The sequence below is a fragment of the Crinia signifera genome, chromosome 6 (genome assembly GCF_055691185.1).
Source record: "Crinia signifera chromosome 6, ASM5569118v1, whole genome shotgun sequence".
NCBI classification, from domain to species: domain Eukaryota; kingdom Metazoa; phylum Chordata; class Amphibia; order Anura; family Myobatrachidae; genus Crinia; species Crinia signifera.
In genome coordinates this window covers 86,959,941-86,970,910 of record NC_139222.1, presented here as the reverse complement: position 1 = coordinate 86,970,910, position 10,970 = coordinate 86,959,941, and the positions used below count along the sequence as shown (strand labels likewise).

Here is a 10,970-nt window from a genome sequence, read left to right as displayed (position 1 = left end):
CCCGCGACCCCCCCTCCCGCAATTCGCAGCACCCCCCCGTGATTCGCGGCAGCTCCAGAATTAAATTGCACATGGAAAACACTGACATGGCTATGGTCGACAATGAAAAAGGTTGACATGAGTTTTTGAAGTTTTTTTGTCATTTTTTGAATATTTTCATATTCATTCTCATGTGTCGACATGGACACCAATGAAGTGCCACACTTATGTCAACATTTACATGTGTTGACCTTTCTGTGTTGATTTTTTTCTTGTGGCGATTCGCGTCACACCCCCCGCAACCCCCCCTCCGGCGATTCGCGGCACCCCGGCACCCCCCCCGCGACCCCCCCCCCTCCCGCCATTCGCGGCAACCCCCCACCGGAACCCCCATGAACCCCGCTCTCCCGCGATTCGCGGCACCCACCCCCCGCAACCCCCCCCCGCAAATCGCGGCACCCCCCGCAATTCGCGGCATAACAACCACCCCGCGACCCCCCTCCCGCGAATCGCGGCAAACCCTCCTCCGTGACCCCCCCCCGATTCGCGAAAACCCCCCCCCCCACGACCTCCCTCCCGCGATTCGCGGCAAAAAGAACCCCCGGCACCCCCCCCCGCGACCCCCCCCCCTCCCGCCATTCGCGGCAACCCCCCACCGGAACCCCCATGAACCCCGCTCTCCCGCGATTCGCGGCACCCACCCCCCGCAACCCCCCCCCCGCAAATCGCGGCACCCCCCGCAATTCGCGGCATAACAACCACCCCGCGACCCCCCTCCCGCGAATCGCGGCAAACCCTCCTCCGTGACCCCCCCCGATTCGCGAAACCCCCCCCCCCACGACCTCCCTCCCGCGATTCGCGGCAAAAAGAACCCCCCGCGACCCCCCCTTGCACGATTGGCGGCACCCCCCCTGCGACCCCCCTCCCGCGATTCGCGGCACCCCCCCCCCCCCCGCAATTCGCAGCAGCCCCAGGATTAAATGGCACATGCAAAACACTGACATGGCTATGGTCGACAATGAAAAAGGTTGACATGAGTTTTTGAAGTTTTTTTTGTCATTTTTTGAATATTTTCATATTCATTCTCATGTGTCGACATGGACACCAATGAAGTGCCACACTTATGTCAACATTTACATGTGTTGACCTTTCTGTGTTGATTTTTTTCTTGTGGCGATTCGCGTCACACCCCCCGCAACCCCCCCTCCGGCGATTCGCGGCACCCCGGCACCCCCCCCCGAGACCCCCCCCTCCCGCAATTCGCAGCAACCCCCCACCGGAACCCCATGAACCCCGCTCTCCCGCGATTCGCGGCACCCACCCCCCGCAACCCCCCCCCCCTCCCGCAAATCGCGGAACCCCCCGCGATTCGCGGCAGCCCCAGGATTAAATGGCACATGCAAAACACTGGCACGGCTATGGTCGACAATGAAAAAGGTTGACATGAGTTTTTGAAGATTTATTTAATTTTTTGAATGTTTTCAGATTCATTGTCATGTGTCAACATGGACACCGATGAAGTGGCACACTTATGTCAACATTTACATGTGTTGACCTTTCTGTGTTGATTTTTTCTTGTGGCGATTCGCGTCACACACCCCCGCAACCCCCCCATCCCGCGATTCGCGGCACCCCCCGTGACCCCCCACCTCCCGCAATTCGCGGCAACCCCCCAACGGAACCCCTGTGAACCCCGCCCTCCCGCGATTCGCGGCACCCAAACCCGCGACCCCCCCCTCCCGCAATTCGCGGCACCCCCCGTGATTCGCGGCAGCTCCAGAATTAAATTGCACATGGAAAACACTGACATGGCTATGGTCGACAATGAAAAAGGTTGACATGAGTTTTTGAAGTTTTTTTTTTCATTTTTTGAATATTTTCATATTCATTCTCATGTGTCGACATGGACACCAATGAAGAGCCACACTTATGTCAACATTTACATGTGTTGACCTTTCTGTGTTGATTTTTTCTTGTGGCGATTTGCGTCACACCCCCCCCACCCCCCCCCCCCCCCACCCCCCCCCCAGAACCCCCACTCCCGCGATTCACGGCACACACACACACACCTCCCCCGCGATTCTCGGCACTCCACCCCGTGACCCCCCCTCCCGTGATTCACGGCACACCCCCGCGACCCCCCTCCCATGATTCGCCGCAAAACCCGCCCCGTAACCCCCCCTCCCGCGATTCGCGGCACCCACCCCCCGACCCCCCCTCCCGCAATTCGCCGCACCCCCCCCCCGCGATTCGCGGCAGCTCCAGAATTAAATTGCACATGGAAAACACTGACATGGCTATGGTCGACAATGAAAAAGGTTGACATGAGTTTTTGAAGTTTTTTTTTTCATTTTTTGAATGTTTTCATATTCATTCTCATGTGTCGACATGAACACCAATGAAGTGCCACACTATGTCAACATTTACATGTGTTGACCTTTCTGTGTTGATTTTTTCTTGTGGCGATTCGCGTCACACCCCCCCACCCCCCCCGCAACCCCCACTCCCGCGATTCACGGCACACACACACCCCCCCGCGATTCTCGGCACCCCACCCCGTGACCCCCCCTCCCGTGAATCACGGCACATCCCCCGCGACCCCCCCTACCATGATTCGCCGTAACCCCCCTCCCGCGATTTGCGGCAACCCACCCCGCGACCCCCCTCCCGCGATTCTCTGCAATCCCTCCCCTCCCGCGATTCGCAGCATCCACCCCCCCACAACCCCCCCTCCTGCAATTCGCGGCACCCCCGCGACCCCCCCTCCTGCAATTCGCGGCACCCTCCGAGACCCCCCCTCCCGCGATTCGTGGACACCTAAGTTGCAATACAGGGCATCTTTCATACAATTCTAACCATATTTCTCATATACAAACGTTCACAAATTAAGGGGGCGCAGCACCTTACGACGGTGTGAAGAGCGCCCGTAGGGCGCGATGAATCACCTAGTCTTTACATAAAACCCTTACAAGCCTTGATAGGGGGCCAGGGCTGCTTAAAACTTGATACATTTATTAGAAAACAATATGACCAAATGAAGTAAATAAAACAAACCGTGGGACAGATGCACTAAGCTTCAAAAGTGATAAAATGGAGAGTGATAAACAGCCAGCCAATCAGCTCCTGTCTGCCATGTCAAAGACTTTTTGAAAAATGTCAGACAGGAGCTGATTGGCTGGTCGCGTCCGCGCATGCATATCGGCGAATATACGGTTGTGCAGAGCCGTGTGCGAACGCCTTTGGTGACTATTTTTGAAATATATGGAAAGAGCGCTGGAAAGGTATGATTAAATTAATGAGAGTAAAAAAAATATATATATATATGTTAGGAATAGTATAAAGAGTGGTACCTGCAAAAAAACTTTTAAGAATTAGTATATAATGTTTACACCCTTTTGGGGAAAAATTATATATATTATAGTAAGAGGTCCAGTGCTCCTGTCCCTAACTCACCTGGCGATCTGGTACGTGTGCTGGATGTTGATAGCACAATATCCCGCCAGTCTGTGATGTTAGCCAGATCGGTGTAAACTCGTAGCAAGCCTCAGGTCACCGGAGGTGAAATAACAGCTGTTGAAAGGATCGTGGCTGAAGCCTGGTACAGGGACGGACTGTGCTTGATGTTATTGCACGATATGTTGTAACGCTGTGGTCCCGTTTGTCCAGAGAGATGTTTGCCGCGTGTAGCGGGGACCGGAAGTGACCTGAAGTTTGCGTCGACCACTGTGGGGATCGTAGGTGGGCTTGTGTAGGAGCAAGCTGGGGGACTATGTAAAAACCGGACCGGACTAAACCCCGGACTGCCGGACAGGACATCAAAATCTGCAGTCCGGAGCTTGTAGGGTCCGGTCCGGGGGGTGTCCTGTTCGGGGGGTGTCTTGTCCGGGGGGGTCCCTGTGATAGCTATCACTAGGGACATGGGAGAGGGGAGATTACAGCCTCCCCGGCTGGTCCGGACCGTCCGGTTTTTGCTACATGCCCGGACCATACAGGGAGGCTTTATTCTACCCCCCTCCTCTACCTGGTGACAGGTGTGACAGGCAGCCCCCCCCCGGACAGGACACCCCCGGACAGGACACCCCCCGGACCGGAGGCTACAAGCTACAAAATGCAGAGTTTGATGTCCGGTCCGGCGGTTTTGTGTTGGTCCGGTTTTCACCCATACCCGCAAGCTGGAAGCTCTTCTGGTCTCCAACGCGTTTCATGTGTCCTGCGCAATTTTTCAATGATCACTTAAGCGCAGGCTCCCAATCCACCGGAGCCACGCTGGTAGTTAGTTAGCAATAACCATCCTCAGGCTACCTGCGGACCTGTCAGTGGTCATTATCATCGCCCCTTCGATTCCACCATCCTGATATTGTCATACTTACCTATCCCAGCAGGACATTACCTGTGATATTATAAGATCAATTATCTTTGCCACCTTTACCATCAATTATTTTGGCTTCAACCGTCCTCAATACCTATATGTTATATAATACATAAGGAACATCTTCCTATTACCATCTAATGAAAAGTAATTTTGGAAACATTACAAATCTACTTGGAGCTCCCCACTTCTAATTGGATAAAACCTCTGCTTGAGACATAGTGGGTAAGAGCCACAAAAGATTTTTATGAACTGTCAGTAGATCGGATTATAATGCCAAAGTGTGTGGATGCTGTTGGACCGTATTAATTAATATTCTTAGCTAATCATTGTTTGCTCAGATACTTTTATATTTGTATGTCTTCAATTGGTTTTTATATGTTTTTATTAAATAAATAATCAATCAATTTGATCAACACAGTGCGCTCTCTTACTGTTTCATTTTTTTTTCTTCCTTTAATGCCCTTCCTGCATTCTGATGTGGTTGTTCTTGCGATTGCTGTTGCTATCTTTTGCTGCATGCATTTGCCATTATATACTAACATAGGAAGATGCTAACCCATAGCTCACAACTTCTGTTAGGAAGGTCGAAGCCATGGCTGCAGCAGGTAAAAAGGGGTGGGGCATAAAGTAAAGGGGCGGGGCCTCACAGCCCTGCCTCAAATGTCATCATTTTGGGTGCCTGTCCAGCGCTCCCCGCTGTAAATGGAACAGTTGAAAGGTATGCTAACCTGAGCCTGGGGATTCCCACTGTTGTCTCTTCATTTCTATCCAAAGTGTATACTTGCTGAAACATTGGTAACATCATTGCAAATCGGGCTGTGTCACAGACGCACAGGCTGAGCTGCTCTCCTGGCACGCAGAAGGCTCTGCGATATTAAAACTGCTAATTTATGCACGCCCAGAAAACGATGTATGAAGAAACTGCAGATAAACTGCAGATAAAGAACACAAAAGAAATGGGTATGGGTATTTGCAAGACCTCTATCCCCTCAAAAATAAGTCACACACTTATTACCAAACATAAGTTTAATTATTGATCAAGGCAAATTATTTAGAACCGTCACATTCTGCACTCTACATTTTTCTAAATACTATTACGAGCTCGCAATGGTTTTTTTTTGCGCTCGCCATGCTGTCTGAGTCCAGGCAGTCGGTATCCCGATGTCGGGCTAATGACTGTCGGGATCCCGACTGTCGGAACCCCAAACCACACCCCTTTCATTTGGTTTCTAACCCTGGTATTGAGCCACTGCCGGATTCTAGATTGGATTACACAGTGGCAGCAGCCACAAACATACAAACAATGGGCAGTCAGTGGTTGGTGTGGCACAGTAATGATTTTGTCCCTGTAAAGAATCTAATAAAAGAATTATAAAGTATTATGAAAATTTATTTAAAACAAATCTATACAAACCATAGAAATACTGCCGGAAAGGGAATATATTTTAAAAATCAGTTTTAAAAATATGCTAATTCTTGTGTCATGCTGTTTTCTTAATGGATACAAAAGTCTTTAGCCAGAATGCATCAGGAATTGTTGTATATAAAGTTATACAGTGTTGTTTCTTGTCTTGCTGTAAAATATTTCTTGTGTACATCATTATGATATCTCAACAGCAACTTGTAAATGTCACCTGAAATTTAAAAACAAGTTAGATTTAGGTTATACTTGACTCAAAATGCACTTGCACATGATATATGCAGATGGTTAGTACAGAATAGGCAATATACCACATAGGTACCAGGAGGTACTCACCAACTGATTTGTCCTTCTTAGTAAGGAACTTGTGCATTTCGTGGACGTCATGCATTAACGCCTTGTCCCCAAAGGTGAAATACGCAACATCTCGTCCAGATTCTGCAGCTGCCAGAAGCTGTATTAAGGCTGCAAAGGTACAAAATTAATAACCTTGTGGATGATACTCTAATGCACAGGTTCTCAAACTCGGCCCTCAGGACCCCACACGGCGCATGTTTTGCAGGTCTCCTCACAGAATCACAAGTGAAGTAATTAGCGCCACCTGTGGCTCGTTTAAAATGTCAGTGAGTAATGAGTGCACCTGTTCACCTGCCAGGTGACCTGAAAAATGTGAACCGTGTGGGGACCTGAGGACTGAGTTTGAAAACCACTGCTTTAATGAGACTATCAACAAACATAATCTAGGAAATGTCTGGAAACTGGTGCACAGGAAAAAGGTGCTGTAACACTGCATCCAATTAAATGTTTTCCAAGTTTATGTGGAGTAACCGCATGTTTTCCTATTTACCAGTATACCTACAAGATTTGTCATTTGGAAATCTGTATAATTAAGCCATACCAAGACTGGGGCCTAATTCTGGCTACAGAACTAGACATTTCCCTTACAACATCTCCTATATATTTGGCTACATCTGTCACTCAAAGTGGGTGTCTGTGTCTATAACGCTCTGTTCCTGGACTTTCCTCTTAATGTGTGATTGCCTTCATCTGTGCTGAACACCTTTCTGAGAAATTAACCTGTTTAAAACAGGTGATGGCAATCATACATTAAGGGGAAGTCTAGAAACAGAGCATTGTGTCCCTCCTGGAGAGGGTCATGTTGGGAGGTATGTGACAGAGAACCAGCCCAGTGAGCCCACAGACAGTGCCAGACACCCACTGACTTCCCATGTTGCCCAGCACTGCTACTCCACAGCCACCAGGTGAGCGCCCCCCTCCCGCGATTTGCGGCAAAACCTCCCACCCCCCCGCGCCCCCCCCTCCCGCGATTCGCAAAAAAACACCCGCTCCCCCGCGACCCCCCCTACCGCGATTCGCAGCAAAAACACCCTTGCGACCCCCCCTCCCGCGATTCGCTGCAAAAAGAACCCCCCCACGACCCCTCCTGCAATTCGCGGCATAACCACTACCCCGCAACCCCCCCTCCCGCAAATCGCGGCAAACCCTCCCCCGTGACCCCCCCCCCCCCGTTTCGCGGAAAAAACACCCCCCCCCGTGACCCCCCCTTGCACGATTGGCGGCACCCCCCCTGCGACCCCCCTCCCGCGATTCGCGGCACCCCCCCCCCGCAATTCGCAGCAGCCCCAGGATTAAATGGCACATGCAAAACACTGACATGGCTATGGTCGACAATGAAAAAGGTTGACATGAGTTTTTGAAGATTTATTTTTAATTTTTTCATATTCATTGTCATGTGTCGACATGGACACCAATGAAGTGGCACACTTATGTCAACATTTACATGTGTTGACCTTTCTGTGTTGATTTTTTCTTGTGGCGATTCGCGTCACACCCCCCCGCAACCCCCCCTCCCGCGATTCGCGGCACCCCCCGTGACCCCCCACCTCCCGCAATCCGCGGCAACCCCCCACTGGAACCCCTGTGAACCCCGCCCTCCCGCGATTCGCGGCACCCAACCCCGCGACCCCCCCCTCCCGCAATTCGCGGCACCCCCCGTGATTCGCGGCAGCTCCAGAATTAAATTGCACATGTTAAAAACTCTGACATGGCTATGGTCGACAATGAAAAAGGTTGACATGAGTTTTTGAAGTTTTTTTGTCATTTTTTGAATATTTTCATATTCATTCTCATGTGTCGACATGGACACCAATGAAGAGCCACACTTATGTCAACATTTACATGTGTTGACCTTTCTGTGTTGATTTTTTCTTGTGGCGATTTGCGTCACACCCCCCCCATCCCCCCCCCCCCACAACCTCCACTCCCGCGATTCACGGCACACACACACACACCTCCCCCGCGATTCTCGGCACTCCACCCCGTGACCCCCCCTCCCGTGATTCACGGCACACCCCCGCGACCCCCCCTCCCATGATTCGCCGCAACCCCCGCCCCGTAACCCCCCCTCCCGCGATTCGCGGCACCCACCCCCCGACCCCCCCTCCCGCAATTCGCGGCACCCCCCCCGCGATTCGCGGCAGCTCCAGAATTAAATTGCACATGGAAAACACTGACATGGCTATGGTCGACAATGAAAAAGGTTGACATGAGTTTTTGAAGTTTTTTTTTTCATTTTTTGAATGTTTTCATATTCATTCTCATGTGTCGACATGAACACCAATGAAGTGCCACACTATGTCAACATTTACATGTGTTGACCTTTCTGTGTTGATTTTTTCTTGTGGCGATTCGCGTCACACCCCCCCACACCCCCCGCAACCCCCACTCCCACGATTCACGGCACACACACCCCCCCCCGCGATTCTCGGCACCCCACCCCGTGACCCCCCCTCCCGTGAATCACGGCACACCCCCCGCGACCCCCCCTACCATGATTCGCCGTAACCCCCCTCCCGCGATTTGCGGCAACCCACCCCGCGACCCCCCTCCCGCGATTCTCTGCAATCCCTCCCCTCGCGCGATTCGCAGCATCCACCCCCCCACAACCCCCCCTCCTGCAATTCGCGGCACCCCCCGCGACCCCCCCTCCTGCAATTCGCGGCACCCTCCGCGACCCCCCCTCCCGCGATTCGCGGACACCTAAGTTGCAATACAGGGCATCTTTCATACAATTCTAACCATATTTCTCATATACAAACGTTCACAAATTAAGGGGGCGCAGCCCCTTACGACGGTGTGAAGAGCGCCCGTAGGGCGCGATGAATCACCTAGTATAGTATAACAGTTTTAGGCCAGGAAGTAATGGTAGCTGAGTTAGCAAGTCTCACACGAAACGGCTCTATAAAGTCAGAGATACAGTACTGTAATAAATAGCACTGTTTTTATGACAAAAGTTGTATTTGGCAATGTTAACCCCTTACCGACGCAGCCTGTTTTTGCCTTCCTGACAGAGCCCTTTTTTTCAAATCTGACATGTATCACTTTATGTGGGGATAACTTTTTATTGCTTTTACTTATCCCAGTGATTTTGAGATTGTTTTCTCGTGACACATTGTACTTTAAGTTAGTGGTAAATTTTGGTCGATACAGTTTTGTTTTTTTAGAGCAAAATATGTTTATTGTGAATTTTTGGGGTATAGGAAACAAGGTTACAGCAAGATAATACCATCAACGTCATCATGTAATGTAACATAAAAACATACTAGGAAGGGAAGCATGAAGAGGCGAGGGAGAAGAAGAGGAGAAAGTGGGTAAAGTTGAGGGTTGGAGAGGAGGGGCAGATCCGATACAAATCAGCAATTACAATCAAATCACATACAAAGAAGATAGTGTACATATGTCAGAACTTGGGGATATAGTAACTGGAGCGGAAAGATGCTAAGGTAGTGAGGAGGGGGTAGATTCCAGTGCTGTCTTATACGAGGAAGATTCTTTAAAGGTTAACCATGAAGCCCAAGTGTCTCTGAAGGAATCGTAGTCTTCTGCAGCAGAGGACACTATATCTTCCATGTCCATATACATATCTATTCTATGGAACCACTCTTTGATTGTTGGAGGAGAGGAAGGTCGCCAGCGCACAGGTATAATTGCCTTTGCCGCATTGTTTAGACGGCATAAGAGGGATTTTTTGTATCTTGGGACGGATCCAGACGAATAATGAAACAGCCAAAACAGGGGGTCTGAGGGGACCGTTTCACCTAGTATCTTTGTGGAGATAGAGATGACACTATTCCAGTAAGGTTGTAATGAGGGACAGTCCCACCAAATGTGGAAGGGATTTCCGGGGCCTGAGGAACAACGCCAACAGATATTTGGTATACCTAGCCCCATCTTAGATAAAGTGTCGGGGCATCTATACCACCGTGACAGTAATTTATATTGTGTCTCCACTACCAGTATGCTGGGGGAGCATGCATGAGCAAGGTGGAGGATTTTTCCCCATTTGGCATCTGTTAAGTCAGTCCTCAGGTCTTTATTCCATTTTTTTGTGAAGCAGGGGAGATCATGACTTGCGTCATCTAATAGTAGGTTGTAAATCTTGGATATAGGGTGGGAAGGGGGCTCTTCAGATGAGCATAAAAGTTCAAAGGGGGTTAGAGAAGGGGATCCAGAGATATTGGGATCTAGAGATGACAGAAAATGGCGGGTTTGTAGATAGCGCCAGAAATCACTTGCCGGTAAATTCCATTTCCCGCGTAAGTCCTCAAATGGAACCACCCTACCCCCACTCACCAGCTGTCCCATGCGAAAAAGACCCACTTTATACCACGGCCTAAATGTATTGGCCTCTAAACCCGGGGGGAAACGCTTGTCATATAGGAAAGCCATGTAGGGGGATGAGGGTGAGGAGACAGACGGAGAATTGCGAACTGCTTTCCAACATGCCAAGGTTGGGCCTACTGTGGGGTGGGATGAGTTGGGGAGGTGGAGGAGCCATGGGACAACATTAATGGGAAAGGGCAAGGAGTGACTCTCTATTTGGACCCACTGTTTAACGGTGTGCAACCTGGACCAGTCTAGTATTCTACTCATCAGGCAAGCCTGGTAGTATCCCTGGACATTTGGGAGACGGACACCGCCTGCATTTTTCTGTCTCTGCAGTAGGGATAGTTTCAATCTGGGTCTCTTACCACCCCATATGAAGTCTCTAATCAAGGTCTGGACATCTCTGAACCATTTGGGGGGAATTTTTATCGGCAAGGTCTGGAGAAGATAGAGAATTCTAGGGAGGGAGTTCATTTTGACTATCCCCACTCTGCCGAACCAGGAGAACGGTTT

At 50.4% G+C, this 10,970-nt stretch overlaps 1 protein-coding gene across 3 annotated transcripts in view; it reads right to left on the bottom strand.

The window, feature by feature from the left end:
* Positions 1 to 5,398: 5,398 nt before the first annotated feature.
* LOC146007770 (poly(ADP-ribose) glycohydrolase-like) overlaps positions 5,399 to 10,970 on the bottom strand; it is a 113,247-nt gene continuing 107,675 nt past the window's right edge. For all 3 annotated transcript variants that reach the window (XM_083146375.1, XM_083146374.1, XM_083146376.1), the window contains 2 exons: positions 6,108 to 6,236; positions 5,399 to 5,985 (listed from right to left, as the gene is read on the bottom strand). In XM_083146375.1, coding sequence (XP_083002501.1) covers positions 5,879 to 5,985; positions 6,108 to 6,236 — 236 coding nt within the window. In that variant the 3' untranslated portion in view covers positions 5,399 to 5,878. The remainder of the gene's footprint in view (positions 5,986 to 6,107; positions 6,237 to 10,970) is intronic.